The sequence below is a fragment of the Palaemon carinicauda genome, chromosome 6, assembly GCF_036898095.1.
Source record: "Palaemon carinicauda isolate YSFRI2023 chromosome 6, ASM3689809v2, whole genome shotgun sequence".
Classification (NCBI taxonomy): Eukaryota; Metazoa; Arthropoda; class Malacostraca; order Decapoda; family Palaemonidae; genus Palaemon; species Palaemon carinicauda.
Window position 1 is genome coordinate 147,349,254 of NC_090730.1, and position 17,168 is coordinate 147,366,421.

Consider the following 17,168-nt stretch of genomic DNA (forward strand, 5'->3'; position numbering starts at 1 on the left):
TGCCCTCTCTGAATTGACCGTCGCCACTTACAACGAGGAGGACCTCCTTAAGGTCCTCACTAAGTCACTTTTGCAAAACTTTATGGCTGACGCCTATGGTTTTGCAAACGCCAGGACCCGTTGTCGACGACACGTCCTATCCGAAGCCACGATTAGGCACGAACCTAATAGGGTCATCAAAGCTCCAGTTTGGGGCCCGGATCTTTTCCCAGAGGATTTAGTTAACTCAGTCCTTAGCGAGGCAGCTAGAGCCAACCAAAACCTCAAGGTTAGGTGGGGCCTCGTTTCAAAGAGAAAATATGAGCCTACTAGTACCCCAATTCGAGGTAGGAAGAGATTGAGGCCCTTCCAATCTTCCTAATTCAGACAACCTCTGCAAGTGGTTCAACCGGTCTCAGTCCAACCTGCTCCTCAAGGTCCCCAGCCTTCTACCTCAAAGGGCCAACAACAAGAACAATACGTCCTGGTCCCTCAGTCTCAGATCGCCTCGACTTTCTTCTCCCCCGCCTTTAACCCCACTTATGAGTCTCAGGGCTCTTTCCGTGGCTACCAGCGTCACAGGGGTTCCAGGGGTGCCTTTCGTGCCCGAGGTGGTGGAAGGGGTTACCACCGAGGCAAGTCTTCCCGCGGAAGCAGAGGAGGCAAATCATCCTCCAACCATTGAGAAACTGCAGGTAGGAGGGAGATTGTATATATTTCGGGACCATTGGAAGTTCAGCGATTGGGCTTCCAGCATCATCTCAAAAGGCCTAGGGTGGAGCTGGATACAGGGACCTCCTCCACCGAACAGCTTTTACCAACTACCAACGGAAGAACTACGTTCCTTCACAAAAGATCTGCTACTAAAGAATGCAATCCAAAGCATACGTCGTTTAAGATTTCAAGGACGCTTGTTCAGCGTGCCAAAGAAAGGCTCAGACAAACGGAGAGTAATTCTGGACCTGTTTCGTTTAAATTCCTCGCAGGTGCGGACCTTACTTCCCCGTGGGGCCGTCACCACCTCCATCGATCTTACAGATGCCTACTATCACGTTCCAATTGCAAGGCATTTTCGTCCTTTTCTGGGCTTCAAGCTAGGCAAACAAGCCTATGCATTCAAAGTGATGCCATTCGGGCTCAACATAGCACCCAAAATCTTCACCAAACTAGCAGAGACAGTAATTCAAGAGCTTCGAACTCAGGGGATACAGGTAGTGGCCTATCTAGACGATTGGCTAATCTGGTCAGACAATGTCCAGACTTGCCGCATAGCAATGAACAAAGTCCTCACCTTCCTTCGACAACTGGGATTCCAAGTCAACCTCGAGAAATCCCGCCTGGTCCCGGAGACCAAGTTTCAGTGGCTGGGACTGCAATGGGACCTGTGCTCCCATACGCTGTGCCTCCCCAAAGCCAAAAGGAAGGAAATAGCGAGGAATACAAAACAATTTCTCAAGGAAAAGTTGACCTCCCGAAGGAACCAAGAGAGGATCCTAGGTTCCTTACAGTTTGCCTCCGTGACAGACATCGTCCTAAGGTCCAAACTTAAAGACATAAACAGAGTGTGGCGCTCCAGAGCAACCGCAAAACACCGAGACAGACGTGCTCGCCTTCCCCCAATCCTGAGAAAAAGTCTGCAGCCTTGGACGAAGATCAAGAATCTTTCCAAGTCGGTTCCCTTACAACATCCGGTCCTGGGACTCGTCGTTCACACAGACGCCTCCTTAATGGTCTGGTGAGGTTACTCCCAGCACAAGAAAGTCCAAGGGTTATGGTCACCGGTCTTCCAACAAATGCACATCAACGTCCTAGAGGCCATGGCAGTCTTCCTCACTTTAAAATGTCTCAATCCAGTCAGGAATCTCCATATCAGACTGGTTCTCGACAGTGCGGTCATAGTACACTGCCTCAACAGAGGATGCTCCAGATCAGCCCAAATAAACCACATCATGTTGAAGATTTTCTCCATGACGGCAATGTACAAGTGGCACCTGTCAGCAGTTCATCTAGGAGGAGTCCGGAATGTGGTAGCGGACTCACTTTCCCGGACGACTCCGCTAGAGTCGGAATGGTCACTAGACAATCGATCTTTCCAGTGGATACTATCTCAAGTCCCGGGTCTCCAGGTGGATCTGTTTGCGACGGAATCCAATCGCAAACTAGATTGTTACGTAGCCCCCAACCTGGACCCTCAGGCTTATGCCACGGACTCTATGATTCTAGATTGGAATACCTGGAAGACGATTTATCTGTTTCCTCCGGTAAATCTCCTGCTGAAAGTTCTGCACAAACTCAGATCCTTCAAAGGTCAAGTGGCTCTCGTAGCCCCCAACTGGCCCAAGAGCAATTGGTTCCCCTTGTTGCTAGAACTAGGTCTCCGCCCCCGGCGGATTCCCAATCCGGTGCTAACACAGACAGTACAAACTCGCAATGTGTTCGCTTCCTCAAGGATTCTGAATGCCCTAACTTTATGGACTTCATGAAGTTCGCAGCCCAACGAGGTGCAAACATTGATCCTTTGAATACTATTTTCCTGGAATCTGACAAAAGGGAATCTACTCAGCTGTCAAGAAATTAGCTAAGTTCTTGAAAGATTCCCAAGTTGAGAAAATGACTATGAACCTAACTGTGACATTCTTCAGAACTCTTTTCGAATCAGGCCTGGCAGCCAATACAATTACTACAATCAAGTCAGCCTTGAAAAAGATCTTCCATATTGGTTTTGACATTGATCTAACAGATTCATATTTCTCATCCATTCCGAGAGCTTGTGCCAGACTAAAACCTTCAACTCGCCCTAGCGCAGTTTCCTGGTTTTTGAACGATGTTCTTAAGCTAGCCTCTGACACCCCAAATGAATCCTGTAACTATATGGCATTATTAAGAAAGTCACTTTTTCTTTTGAGCCTCGCCTCTGGCTCCAGAATCTCAGAATTGTCTGCCTTATCTAGAGACCCAGGTCATATAGAGTTTCTCTCTTCGGGTGAGGTCCTTCTCTCCCCTAACAAAGTTTTCCTGGCTAAAAATGAGGACCCCCAAAACAGGTGGTCTCCCTGGAAGATTGTTCCACTTCCTCGGGATCCATCCCTGTGTCCAGTTACCACCCTGAAATCCTACTTAAGTAGAACTTCCACTACAACCACAGGGCCCTTATTTATTAGAGAACACGGAGGAACTATTACCCTTAAGGGAATCAGGCAACAAATTCTTTATTTTATTAAACAAGCTAATCCTGAATCATTCCCACATGTCCATGTTATTCGAGCTGTGGCTACTTCAATTAATTTTTTCCACCATATGAAATTTGATGAGCTCTCAAAATATACGGGTTGGAAGTCCCCTAAAGTTTTCAAGCGCCACTACCTAAAACCTTTAGAAGCTCTTAGATTTGCCACAGTAGCTGCAGGGAATATAGTTCCTCCTGAAGGTACTGAGTCCTAATCACAACGTCTTGCTCTGTCCTCTTCCCCTCCTGCCTGGCTTACCTGTTGTTCCTACCTGTTTTGTTTACCATACACCCTTATGGTGTATTATTTTATTATTCAATTGTTCAATTTCACGAATTGTTTTGATTTCACTTGTTCTTGAAATCCCCGAGCTGATTTTATTTTGTTATGTTAAATCTTTGTTATAGATTTACTTTTGCTTGGTTCTCTCTATCTTCCCCTGATGGGATTTTGTACCATGCTCATATTCATATCTATGATTGAATTGTTACCTTTGCATTTTTGATTACCAAGCTGGATTACCACTATTCATATCTGTTGGATTTTACCTACGGGTTTCATTATTGATTGCTTACCATGTCTATTTATCACTGTCATATACATGTTGATCTATTTTTACGGGTTTCCACATCACTCTTTTTTTATATTAAAACTCATCAGCTATGTTATTTTTGTGTTATTCCCTCTTCAGGTAGTTAGCCATATTGGGTCCCCATTCTCTGGTACGATTTCAGTGGGCGGCACGGGTCGGAGCCCAGAAAAGGGATTTTGACGTAGGAAAAATCTATTTCTGGGCGAGAGACCCGTGCCGCCCAGTGAACCCGCCCGTCCCTCCCTAATTGGGCCCCAATCTGGGGTGCTATAAGGAGTGACGTCACTGGCGTGGGATTGCTAGTAGTAGTAGGATGTTGAACGGCACCTCGCTGTTCGGGGATATTGACAGGAGATATCTAAATGGTGCGAGGCCTCTGGTTATGATTTATTCAGCGAGTATTATACCGACACCTTATTAAGGTGAGCGAGCTGGGTTCAACCTAGCATTCCTATACAAATTTTTCTCTGGTAAATTCATAGCAGTTTTTACCTTAGAAATGATGTAAAAGGAGCATTTCACTGGGCAGCACGGGTCTCTCGCCCAGAAATAGATTTTTCCTACGTCAAAATCCCTTTAGAGGAGGCTCTGTCACAAAGAGGTGTGATCACCGGTTAGCAGCTCCTAGGGATCTTCAGCCCCCTGAGAGGACTGCTGGATCTCATAAGAATAGCAGACATAATGGCAGAGTATCATTGAAGTCAGCTTCCTTATCAGGTACGAAACCCTTAAGTTTGTTTTGTATTTTAGAAACTCTTAAGCAGAATTCCAACTATATTGGCTGTCTCTAACCCTCCACCAAAGGTGTTAATCAGCTATATATATAACCACCAGGTAAGTTTTGTGTTTAAAAATGTTATTTTCATTATAAAATAAATTTTTGAACATACCTGGTGGTTATATATAATTAAAATCCCCCCCTCCTCCCCTCTAGAGACTAGAGGCATGGAAGATATGAATACCGAGGGAATGGTTTCTGGGTACCTCACCAGGGGCGCATGGGTAACACACCTGGCTATCCAATTAGCGATTGGCGCGAGTTTTGAATTTTTCTGCCATGATGTCAGGGACGTAAGCTATATATATAACCACCAGGTAAGTATGTTAAAAAATTGATTTGTTCCGTAACTGAATACAAACCACGCTATTTACATGGGGTAATTACTTTGGCGACAGCCGATGACGAGCCATAAAGTTTTAACGAGGGTTTCCTACCCCACCACTAGCTAGCGGGGGGATAGGGAGGGGTAGCTAGCTACCCCTCCCCCTCACACACACCGGAGAATACTCCACTTTACTTTTGGCTCGCATAGTGATCGGAGGTTTCTGCTCCTATGCTCTCTTGACGGCCATTATTGTTTTGTCTTTTAACTTTCCTTTTCTTATACTGGATATATTTAAACATTACTGATGTTCGTATATATTTTTGTGTATAGAAAATGTAAGTTTCCTTTGCTTTCGGTGTTGTGCGGTGTGTATTGTGTACGTCTGCTAGAGTTCGCAGGCTTAGGCCACCATGATCTTTCCGTGATCACGGCCTTGCACTTCTAGACCACCATGGTTGCCTTTCGTGGAGTCCGGCCCTTCTCTTGAGGTCGTTGACCTCTTACTCCGTACTATGCCTACGATAGCTTCTCAGTCCGAGTCGCTGTTTCGTTTATTTGCCTCAATTATTTTTATGAACATAATTGTGTTTTAACTTTTCAGGTCAGGGCTCACGTCCCTTCGGGGGTCGGTGATCCTTGGAACATTCAAAGTCAGTTGCATAATTATAATGTTATAATTCTGTTTGTTAACTTCGTTCCCCCCCCCCTCACCTGGGCATGCGGGGTGGGGGAGGGGGAGCGCATACCTTCTTTCGTTCTTATATTTTTTCCCTCTGGGTTTCTCTTCGGAGTTTCACCCGGGGGGAATTTCTGTTAAATAATTATTTTGTTTTATTTTCCAGTTTGCAATGCTGTTTCTTCATGCCTATTGTGTGCCTTCAAAGCAGAGCTGTCCTGTTATCCTGGGGAGTCGGCTTCTCCGCCGTCTCAAGGCGTTCGTCAGGGGCGTTTCCTTCTCTTAGAAGTTCCCCCATGACTACTGCCAGCTCTACATTGCATCCTAGAACGATAAGGAGGTTCGCCTCCAGGGTGGTTAGTTAACTTCCCTTTTTACTTCCTTGGTCTTTAGGTGGTTATGCTCTTGGGGCTGAGCGGCCGCCCTTGTGACTCGCTCAAGGGGCTGAGCGGTTGCAAGGCTAGACCATGGTACTAGCGACTATGCTCTTGGGGCTGAGCGGTCGTTTCTGTGGCTACGCTCAAGGGGCTGAGCAGCTGCAGGTTCAGTCTGGCCCTCTCTCGTTCGCGAGGGAGGCCTCACTAAGGGCTCCTCTTTGGAGGATTGCTCCTTTTGTCTCTTCTACGAAGTGTCCCCTCCCGTTCGCGTGAGAGGACACTCACAGAGACTCCTCTTCGGAGGATTGTTCCTGTTACGTCTGCTGATCTCAGGGCCTTTCGGGGCTCCATCGACAGTCTCTTCTACGAAGTGCTCACCTATCTCGTTCGCGAGAGAGGCCACTCATAGAGACTCCTCTTCGGAGGATTGTTCCTGTTTACAACAGCTTGCTGTTCAGTCACTAACACTTTCGGTGTTTAGTGACAGGGAAACTTCGGTTTCCTTTTTTCCCTGACCCTTCGGGGTGTCGGAGCTTAGTTACGCAGTTCCCTCGGGCTCTCGTAACTTTAGTCACTTCTACACTTCGGTGATTAGTGACAAAGAAACTTTGGTTTCTCGTTGCATTGACCCTTCGGGGTCTTCCAACTACTCCTCAGTGTACCTGTTGCCTGCTGTATCTGTTCCTGATTGCAGACGCGCCTTGGGCGCCCACGCCTCCGTTATCTAACGGGCTCCTCCCTTCGGGGCAGGAGAGACTTTCTCACACCTTGAGTAAGTCCCTTAAGTGCCAGGTATCACCTGCGCGCCAACGTTCCCTTACGCGCTTGCGCTCGACAGCTGTTCCTGCTGTTCCTGAGTCTGCCCTCAGAGACACCCCGTTCCAGTATTCAGTTAGGCTGCTACCAACGTTCCCTGCGCATTTTGCGTACATCGTTGGGGTTCCTGAGTTAGCGCACTGCTGCTCACCAGCGTTTCAGCCTAGGGTATCTCTAAGTCTCTTCTACGAAGGACACCTCTCCCGTTCGCGGGAAAGGTACCTCACAGAGACCACTCCTTGGAGTATTTAGCAGTCCCTCAGTTGATCGTCGGCACTGAAGTAGACCTCCGGGTCCTCTTCAGGGGATGCCCTCCCTTTTAGGGACATATCACAGTTCCTGATTTACGAGTTAGCCGACGATCTTCTGATGCGCGCTGACGCATAAACGTTGATGATCGCCTGCGCGCGGGATGGTTTCCCGCACGCGATTTCGCGATCGTCGACGGTTAGCCGACGATCTTCTGCTCGTGCTGATGCGTAAGCGTTGATGATTGCCCGCGTGTGGGATGGTTTCCCGCGCGCGATCGTTGACGCGCCCGCATGCGGGATTATTTCCCGGCCGCGACCTCGCGGTCGTCGATGGTTTAGCCGACGATCTTCTGTTCGCGCTAACGCGTAAGCGTTGATGATCACCCGCGTGCGGGATGGTTTCCCGCGCGCGATCTCATGATCGTCGAAGAACGCGCAATCGTTAGCCGACGATCTTCTGTTCGCGCTAACACGTAAGCGTTGGTGATCGTCCGTGCGCGGGATGGTTTCCTCCGCGCTATCTCGCGATCGTCGACGATCGTTAGCCGACGATCTTCTGTTCGCGCTAACGCGTAAGCGTTGATGATCGCCCGCGCGCGGAATGGTTTCCTGCGCGCGATCTCGCGATCGTCGAGGGTCGTTAGCCGACTATCTTCTGTTCGCGCTAATGCGTAAGCGTTGATGATCGCCCACGCGCGGGATAGTTTCCCGCGCGCGACCTCCAGGCCCTTTCGCTCGCGATCGTCATCCCGGCAACGGTCGTTAGCCTGCGATCTACGGATCCAGCGCTAGGCGTGCAAGCGCTGACGATCTTCTTAGTGTGCGTAAGCGACGAAAATCGGTCTGTGCGCGGGATAGTTTCCCGCGCGTGGTTTTCCGCACGTGATCATCAATTGCCGTTAGCCGGCGATCTTCAGATCCGGCGCTAAGCGGAAGCGCCGACGATCTTCTTAGTACACTTAGGCTCCTATGATCGTTTTGTGCGCGGGATGGTTCCCGCGCACGACAACGAGGCCATCCGCGCGTGGTTCTCCGCACGTGATCGCCTACGGCCGTTCGCCGCCGATCTTCGGATTCGGCGCCAGGCGTGCGAGCGCCGACGATCTTCACGGTACGTATGAGCGCCGAGGATCATTCTGTTCGCGGGATAGTTTCCCGCGTGCGCCCATTGAGGCTCACGCAATCATCGCACGGATCGTCCGCGCGCGGTTTTCCCGCTCGCGATCGTCGTAGATCATCCACGCGCGGGCACCGAGGTTCCCGCTTGTGATCGCCGACTATCTTCTCTTGCGCGCGAGCTCCGACGATCGTCGCTTACGCGGGAGCTCCGACGATCGTCGCTTACGCGGGAGCTTCGACGATCGTCGCTTACGCGGGAGCGTCAGAGTTCTTTCGGGCTCGCGCGAATTGCCGACGATCGCCTTAAATAGTTGGAGATCTGTTGCATGCGGGCACTATGGGTCCCCGCCCACTGTCCCTTACGATTTTTCTCGCGCCAGCTCCGACGATCTTCGTACTCGCGTAAGCACCGAAGATCGTCAGTGTTTCTTCTGCGTTATTCTTCCGCACGTGGGATGGTTCCCCACATGCAATCGCCGTCGGCGCTAGCACCGGCGATATTTTTTCGCCGAGATCGTTCTCGCGTGGGATGATTTCCCTCGCCTACGATCTTTCACGCGCAAGCGTCAGCGATTTTCATACGCGCAGAGACGCGGGGATCGTTCAAGCGGTCGCCGATACACCCACGCTCTCGCGGGTTCACGGGGATGCGGGCGCGGTTATCTGCTACTCATGCTTTATTCACGCGCTACCCAGATCTGTGCTTTTCACGCGATCGTCAGCGTGATCGGCGCACCGTTCTCCGACACGGCCACGCCCTGTTTACATCGGGGCTTATGGCAGTCAGGCCACCTCCTTGTTTCCCTCCCCCGCAGCGCAGAGTAGCGCCCTCTCCGGAGGGGGGGAGGTTTCCGGTCAGGTCAAAGGTCTCTTCTCCCTTCACTGCAGGTTCTCTACGGGCGAACCCTCATGTGTCATCTCCCCCAGAGGGTTGAACGATCCTCTTCCCTTCAGAGGGACTCCCTGTTAGCGCGAGGATTGGTCGGCATCCCTGGTGGGATGCCGTAGTCAGAGCGCTCAAACAGGCAATGAGCCTGTGCCTTCTGACTGGGGTCACTAATCAGTGGCAGCTTCCTCTCCCCCTGAAAGGGGTGAGAGGAATCCCTGGCATGGTATCTTCCCCAAGGACTATCCTGTCCCTTCGCTAGTCCTTACGCAGGCGATGAGCCCTCCTCAGTCTCCATCTCCCCTTCCCCGCGGATGAGCTTTGCCCATCCCCAGGAGGGTCGGAAGACCCGGTCCTCTCCCCCTTCACTCCTTAAGGAGAATCTCCGCCTCTTCCTGAGGGTCCTATCGTGCTGAGGGGGCGAAGCCTTACATCCTTCATCACTGGGGTCCTGTTTCCCTCCTAGGAGGGATCCTGAGGTCCTGTCTTCCGCAAGGATCCGACAGGATCCAGTTGGACCCTTGGGGCATGTCTACGAGTCTCCCAGGAAGAGCCTCCGGGAATGGGAGACCTTGCTGCCAGTCCATCAGAATGATGAGCTCCAGGGGTCAGAACTTGCGTTCTGGCGGGTTCTGGCCCTCAGGAGAAAACCTCAAGGGGATCCCAGATTCAGAGATTCCTCTTCGGTGAGGGAAGGATTCGGTCCTGGACCGAGTTCTACTCACCCAAGGGCTCCCTTACGCCAGTGCAGCTTGCTCTGGTCTTAGGGAATGGAGAGCGCCAGAGACTAGGCCAAGGGCCAGCTCTCCGGGCTTGTCTCCTTCAACAGTCCCAGTTGGTTTCGAGCCCCTCCCTCCTCCCTGGGTAGGGATCGGTGAGGGGACGGGTCCTCCAGGCGGAAGTCCAGTCCAGGTCGGAGAGGCGCCCCCTCTAAGAGGTGGCCAACGGGTTTCGAGGCCTCCGTAGTCGCCTCCTTCCCTCCTCGACTCTGTACAGGGTTGTCAAACAGTCTCTGTCCAGCATAGCGACAGCAGACTCGGTCTGCTTTGCTGTGAGACCACAAGTCTTCATGGGTACACTGGTCCGGTAGGTCTCGTACTTCTGGTCCTGGTTCACCCATCTTCACGGAAGTACTTTGGAGTCCGCCTGGAAGGCGGGTATACCAGTTCAAGGGCTGTGCTTCGGCCTCTCCACGGCACCTCAACAATTCTCCGATACTTCCTCTTGGATCTCTTCACGGGCGCTCAGCATCGGCATCCAGCCACTCCGTTCCTAGGTGGCTGGCCGATCCTGGCAGTCTCGAAGGCTTCCCTTCTTCGTCATCGGGACAAGCTCCTCGGACTTTTCCAAGTTCTAAAGATCATGGTGGTCCTCGAGGAGTCCTCCCCGCAGCCCTCTCAGAGTCTGGTATACCGAGCCTGCTCTTAGGCGCCTATCTCCCGTAGCCTTCCCTTCAGACGTCAGGGTACCAAGGCAGAGGAAGGTCGCGAGACCTTTCCTCACACGAGAAGACCCTCCAACCCAAGGTTGTTTCGTCTCCCCTCCCTGGCCCGTCTGGTTTTCACAGTCGCCCCAGGTTGAGTTCTCTTCAGTGGCGACTCAGGGCGCGGGGGAGTCGGGGGCACGTCTCCCCAGACGCCGAGGCCCCTAGGGGACAACCGGTACAGACGAACCCATAGGGGTGGGAAGCTGCCGAGGGCCTACAAGAGGGAGTGGTCCTTCTCGTCCTCCCCCTGACTTGATGCTGTTTTCGGACGCGTCAAAGGAAAGGGGGGCCCACGTTCTGATCCACGGGTCCTCAGGCCGGGGGTCAGAACCAGGAAGAACATTTTCTAGTCCTACTAGAGACGGAAACTGTGTTTCTGGCTCTTAAGTAGCTCCACCTAGCCTGGCGGACTACTCTGTGGTTATGAGGATCAACAACACCACAGTGATGGTTTTCTGGCCCAGACAAGGAGGTACTTTTCAGTACAACCATCCCATCCTGCGGTGGAGATACCGGGATGGTCCGAGTCCCCCTCGGTCTCCTTGGAAGCTCGCTTGATTCCAGGCAAAGGAATGGGCTCGCCGACCATCTGAGCAGTGTGTCATGAACACCACATTCCGAGTGGTCTTTGGATCCTCAAGTAGCCTACAAGTCCTGCCTCGGTGGGGCTCCCTCGGTGGACCGGTTCGCTACAGCACTGAGCTGCAAGCTCCCGCTGTACTGCTCCCCGGTCACGGATCCCAAGGCCCTCTGGTAGGAGGCCTTCCAGCAACGGTGGGACACCATCGATGTGTTGCCTCTGTAGCTTACTCCTCTTCCCGCCGGGGGTCTATCCAGCACCTCCTCAAAGAGAGAGGATTTTCGCAACAATTGGCGAAAAGCCTGGACACCTGCGCAAGTCTTCCGCAAGTAATCTCCCAGGCGATTCAGCGAGTTTCTGTAACCGGTGTCGGGGAGAGGGCATCCCTCCACACGTTGCCGCTACCAGCATAGCGGAGCCCCCAGTGGGATTGCGGGATAAGTGTGCCTTTCAGTTTCGACTGTGAAAGGCTATCCCCCAGCCTTAAGGCTTGCCTCCTGGCTCTAGGGACAAACATTTCTCCCCCGCTGGAACTCTTCCTTCGCATGCAAAGCCTTGTCCTCTCCTGCCCTCAGTCGAAGGTGAGACCTCCTCCTCGGAACGTGGTTCGAATCCTCGAGTCTCTTAAGACCCGCCCCCTGACGAACCACTATGAGTTCCCAGACCACCACCTTTCTGGGTAGACAGTGTTCCTGCTAGCCTGTCTTCAGCCACGCGAGTCACATGGTCTCTCTTACGACTTCGCCCATTCAGGGGGTTAGGGGCAGACAACTTCAGGTTCGTCCCTGAGGTTTGTTGCCGAGACTCAGAATCTGAGAGTGCCGGACCCGCTTCGACTCCTTCCAAGGCTCGGGTCTCCGTCCTGTAGCAGATGACTCAGACCATCTCCTACCTTGCCGGTAGGGAGTCCGACCTGGTGTCTTCAGAGAACAGCTGCAGGTCGTCTCCAGGTCCAAGTCTAGTTCGTGGATCCTGGGTAACGAGGAGAAGGGTCTCCAGGAGTACCATCTCGGCCTGGATTCGCAGGGTGCTACACCCTGCCTTGAATCCTGACCCTTCTCCGTCGCATCGCCCTAGAACCCATGATGTCAGGGACTTAGATACGACCCTACCCTTCATGGAGCATCTTCAGTGACGCAGGTCCTGTAAGCGGGGATGTTGAAGCCTCAGACCTTCTTCTCACCCCCCTTACCTGCAAGACATGACCCACAGGAGGCTCGATACGTTTCTATCGGCCCTGTGGTGGCTACACAACAGCTGGTCTGAACCTCAGGCTCCTTGATGGACAAGTGGCAGCAGGTTGAGGGCATTGTTACCTGGTGTTAGTCTGCATGAATGAAAAGATCTGTCTGGCCCTTATTCTTTTCTTCATCCTCTCCTCCCACGGAGAAAGCAGCATCCTGGGTTCTCTGCACAGCTGACCTCAAACCACTGCAGGTAAACCATGCTTCCTTGTGTTCCTAGTATTATGTGTAATACTGTCGTCCCCATACCCTGACGAGGTGGTATTGGGAGAGTCCTAGCCTGGATTTCCTTCTGAGGGACTCCAGGGCAACTGCCTGGGACAAGTCACTTTTCACCTTCGCACACACCTTATGTAGGCCGCGGCAGTTTCACAACCGCCAGCGAGGAGCAGGGATTCCCTATTGTCCGAGTACTTGACCACTCAAATATGGAATCCCCGGGCAAGCCAAAAGCCAGTATGGCCGGGACTTACCACCCTTCCTAAGGGTTGAGTCACCCCATGTAAATAGCATGGTTTGTATTCAGTTACGAAACAAATGACAAATTCGTAGATAATTTGTATTTTTCCTAACGATACAAACCTAGCTATTTACAGTTATGTGCCCGCCAGCCCTGTCCCCCAAGATAAGTCCTACCTCTAAGTAAAGTTGAGTATTCTCCGGTGTGTGTGAGGGGGAGGGGTAGCTAGCTCCCCCCCCCACCCCGCTACCTAGCAGTGGGTTAGGAAACCCTCGTTTAAACTTTATGGCTCTTCATCGGCTGTTGCCAAAGTAATTACCCCATGTAAATAGCTAGGTTTGTATCGTTAGGAAAAATGCAAATTATCTACGAATTAGTCATTTTATAATGAAAATAAAATTTTTAGTGATAAATGTCAATAAATCCGAGCTTCCAAATAGAAGCAATAGGAACATCGAGTGAGTATAGCAATAACTAATTTTATTAATGTTCCATCCATTTGATAAACATATTAGTCTACTGTATATGATTTATTATTGTCAACACATATTTCTGGGTAAAATAACCAATATATGACAGTGAGGTTAATTCTCTCTCTCTCTCTCTCTCTCTCTCTCTCTCTCTCTCTCTCTCTCTCTCTCTCTCTCTCTCTCTCTCTCTCACCTGGCAGCATCCTCAGTTGCTTCATATTTAACTCTATGAAGTTCATCATGTAATTGGTCTTTCTCCTGTTTCAGCCGAGTTACCTCTTCAAGGGTAACAGAACGTAGCTGGCGTAAATGTTCGCGGGTATTTCCTTGAGATGTGAGCCTGTCAAGAACTTCTTCCACACTGGTTACTCCCAGGACTTCCTAAGGAAAGATGAGAAGGTCAAGTAATGACAAGGAAAATTAGGTAAGAGCTCTCTCTCTCTCTCTCTCTCTCTCTCTCTCTCTCTCTCTCTCTCTCTCTCTCTCTCTCTCTCTCTCTCTCTCTCTCTCTCTCATACTATAAAGAACAAAAATTGTATTTGCAATGGGTACTTCATGTAGCTTGCTACTGAACTTACCTGATCAAAGCTTGAAAATGAATTTTCCTCCTACCATCGATACAATTAGGATATGTCTTTGATTTTTGCACTTTGCCTCAATAAATTTGTAGTTTTCATTTGATTAAGTTATCACTATATTTTCATCATTCATTGTATTTATTTCATAAAAATATCATCACTTATAAATGCTTCTAGTTATGATCTCAAAAAGATGCCCCCAGTCACTGCACTATTGTTTACAACGCTTTGTGGAATCATTGACGTAATGTGTGGAGCCATACCTAGTGAGACTTGAAGTTTAAAAGACAGTGCTCTTTTCAATGCAGACCTAACTACGGCCACTTATTGTGGTGAATGTTTCTGTTATGCCCTCTCATATATTTGCTAGGCCTATCCTTAAGGCCTTAATTTGGACAGTTCCCTCTTTACCTAACCCAGACCAAACGCCAATTTTGATTGCTTCTCAGATAATGTAAGTTATAGTAACAAATCTATATTGAGTCAAACCAAAGCAAATGAGGGAAAACTATGTACTAATTTAAACCACTTATTGGAGGAACACCTTTTTGCAGTAACGGTGGGTGAAAGACAACGCTTAATGTGTGGAGATGTTTGGTTATATAGATGGAGATGAAGACAATATAGTGACCTGCCTAGTGTCTATCTATGGTACATCAAAATTTATTATTTCATATCCGCTAAATCAACAATATTATGATAGATGCCTTGCAATCTAGAGGACAGTCAGTACATTATAATAGAACTTTTTAGGAAAGTAGTTGACGTCAAGGCTTGGCTGAGAGTAGTTTCAGCCAATTATATCTTGCCTTCTTGGGTGTTCATTGGAGGAAAGACACATGTAGGTGGGACTTGGAATAGGCCTTAGCTGAGTGACCAGGTCTGTGTGAGTGAGGGATAGGTGTAGGACTTTAGTAATCTTGCTCCTGATTCTTTCACAATCTTTGGACTGTCATCCTAACAATGGTTGCCAATGCCAGTATATATGGGGAAGATATGAATAGCATGTGGTGTCCCTCTGTGGTATGATGAGTAAAGTCCATTCTGGACCAATTGTACCTTATTTGAAAGACACCAGAGTCTGGAGGCAAGTACCCATTTTTTCTGAACTTTCAACAAAAGTGTAATAAACTAAAGGAGGGTAAAGAGATACCATGATAAAGCTACTTAGGAAACATGAGTAAAAATAAAGTATAGTCAACTAAGAGGATGGATTTAGATGCTTTACATAGAATTGACAAAGATAGAATTATAACTGAGCAGAGCCTGAGGAGGAGCATAATAAAAAAGGCTAAAGATTTTGGCAAACAATGTTGGAATCGCCACAGGTTTAGGGAGACCACAAAACTCCTAAAAGGGAACCTTGAGTAAATTCTGAGGTGACTCCTCCAAAGATGGTCTTGGTAATTTGTGGTGATGAAGGACTACTCTCATCTCTCCAGCATCAAGGATGACTGTATTCTTGAAATGCTCTCAGTCCCATCAAGGGGGTTTGGTATATACTTGAGCCACTCTAATCATAGTGGTACCATCCCTTCATGGTAGGGTAGGGAGTGGACATTAGGTAGACAGCTCTTGCAGGTGTCATTGGTGGAGAAATTAAATCCATGAAAGGTTAATGTTGTCTTCTTTTGGATTTGAGAGTCTTATTATTTTCCCTCCCTTTTACTTAATGTTTTCCATTGTTTTCTTCATAATTATTATTACCTCTTCCCTCCTTCTCAAGAAAATTAATGAGTAATCTTAATGTTCAATGTACCCCTGGATAAGGTGGCGAACCCCAGACACCATTGACGACCTCTGCTAATATAATCAAGAAGAATTCTGTTGACGTCCTAGGAACAAAAAAGGACCCCCTCTACTAATGTTTCAAAACCAAGTAAATTGGGTAACACAGGGAAACTGAATCCTTCATGTTACCTAGATTCCAATAAATACTGATTATGGTAAGTTATATAAAGCATTTAAATGCTATGGATTGATAAAAGAAATAAGAATGAAACTTGAAAATGAAAAATGGCATTCTTGGATATCTTATAATAATCATGACGAAGCATTTAATGCAATATGTAACATCAATAAAATTAAAATTTATAACTTAAATGTCATGTGTGCCCTTTGTGATAAGATACCAAACAATTTGGATGTGTGCAGACCTGCTGACTGGTTTGAAAAAGATGTTGATTCAACTATGCCCTCTGAGGGGATGCCAAAACTACCAATGTGGCTTGTTGCCATGCCTGAAGGGAGTACTGGGAATTGTTTTAAAATTTGCAAACTAATTCAGAAAAAGGTAAGAACCATTGCACCAGGTGATATGTCTTGCTTTGGAAAAAATAGCTTCCTCATCCGTGCGAAATCATGCTCACAATCGGTAATACTGTCTAACCTCAAGACAAGTAGTGATGATGATATGTTTGTCAGACCCCACCTAAATTTTAGTTATGGAAGGGAAGCTGTCTTCGATAGATACCTGTATGAATTTACAGAAGAGGAAATACTGCCCATGTGTCCATTAACAGGGTGTTGATGTGCCTGTCCATATTGTTATTGAAAATGAAAAAATTAAAGTTCGACCTTTCAAACAGAAGCCCCTACAATGTTTCAATTGTTTCAAATTTGGACACCCTTTGATGTTTAGCATTTGTCCCAGATATTACCATGGAGAGTGTACACTTGAGGCCAGGTGTTTGAACTGCAACTCAAACCATAAATCCAGTGATAGGAGCTTTGAGCTTTATGAGTTGGAAAAAGCTGCCCTCAGTAAATTCAGTGAACAACACATACTGTAAGTGTGGGATATGCCAATAGACTACTGAATAAACTAAACATCTATGCAAAGGAAATAAAATCAAGAGAAAATATACGACAGTAGACATCAAACCCACCTAGTACTGCCAGAAGTTCTAAGAAAAGAAATACATCATCTAATAATAAAGTGTTGCATGACGAGGTAAGCATATTGCCTTCTGAGGCTTTGCCATGGTGTATTAAAACTGTAGCATTTCCAATTTCTGTACAACCTTCATCCCCCATTACCAACAATAGTACAAACCTATCTCAGGCTATGTCCCAGCCTAATTTGATGGAGGTTCCACTCAAAACCAACTTACCTGGTGCACCTTTAGTGGGGAAGGTGTAAAAACCTGGTAGCTCGCCACCTATTAATAAAAAGAGAGAGAGAGACCTCTATCTCTCTCACCCCTTCCGTAAGAAACATTAAACTTATGACATCAAATAAATTTAATATTTTGTCAATTGATGTTTCTGATCAACCAAAAGACAATTAAAATGAATCAAAAATTCAAGTTCATGTCCAAC

At 48.5% G+C, this 17,168-nt stretch overlaps 1 protein-coding gene across 1 annotated transcript in view; it reads right to left on the bottom strand.

Annotated features, from left to right (window-relative positions):
• Window positions 1-17,168, bottom strand: part of CCDC151 (Coiled-coil domain containing protein 151) — a 197,044-nt gene that overhangs the window by 39,845 nt on the left and 140,031 nt on the right. The window contains exon 9 of the mRNA XM_068376116.1: window positions 13,463-13,650. Coding sequence (XP_068232217.1) covers window positions 13,463-13,650 — 188 coding nt within the window. The remainder of the gene's footprint in view (window positions 1-13,462; window positions 13,651-17,168) is intronic.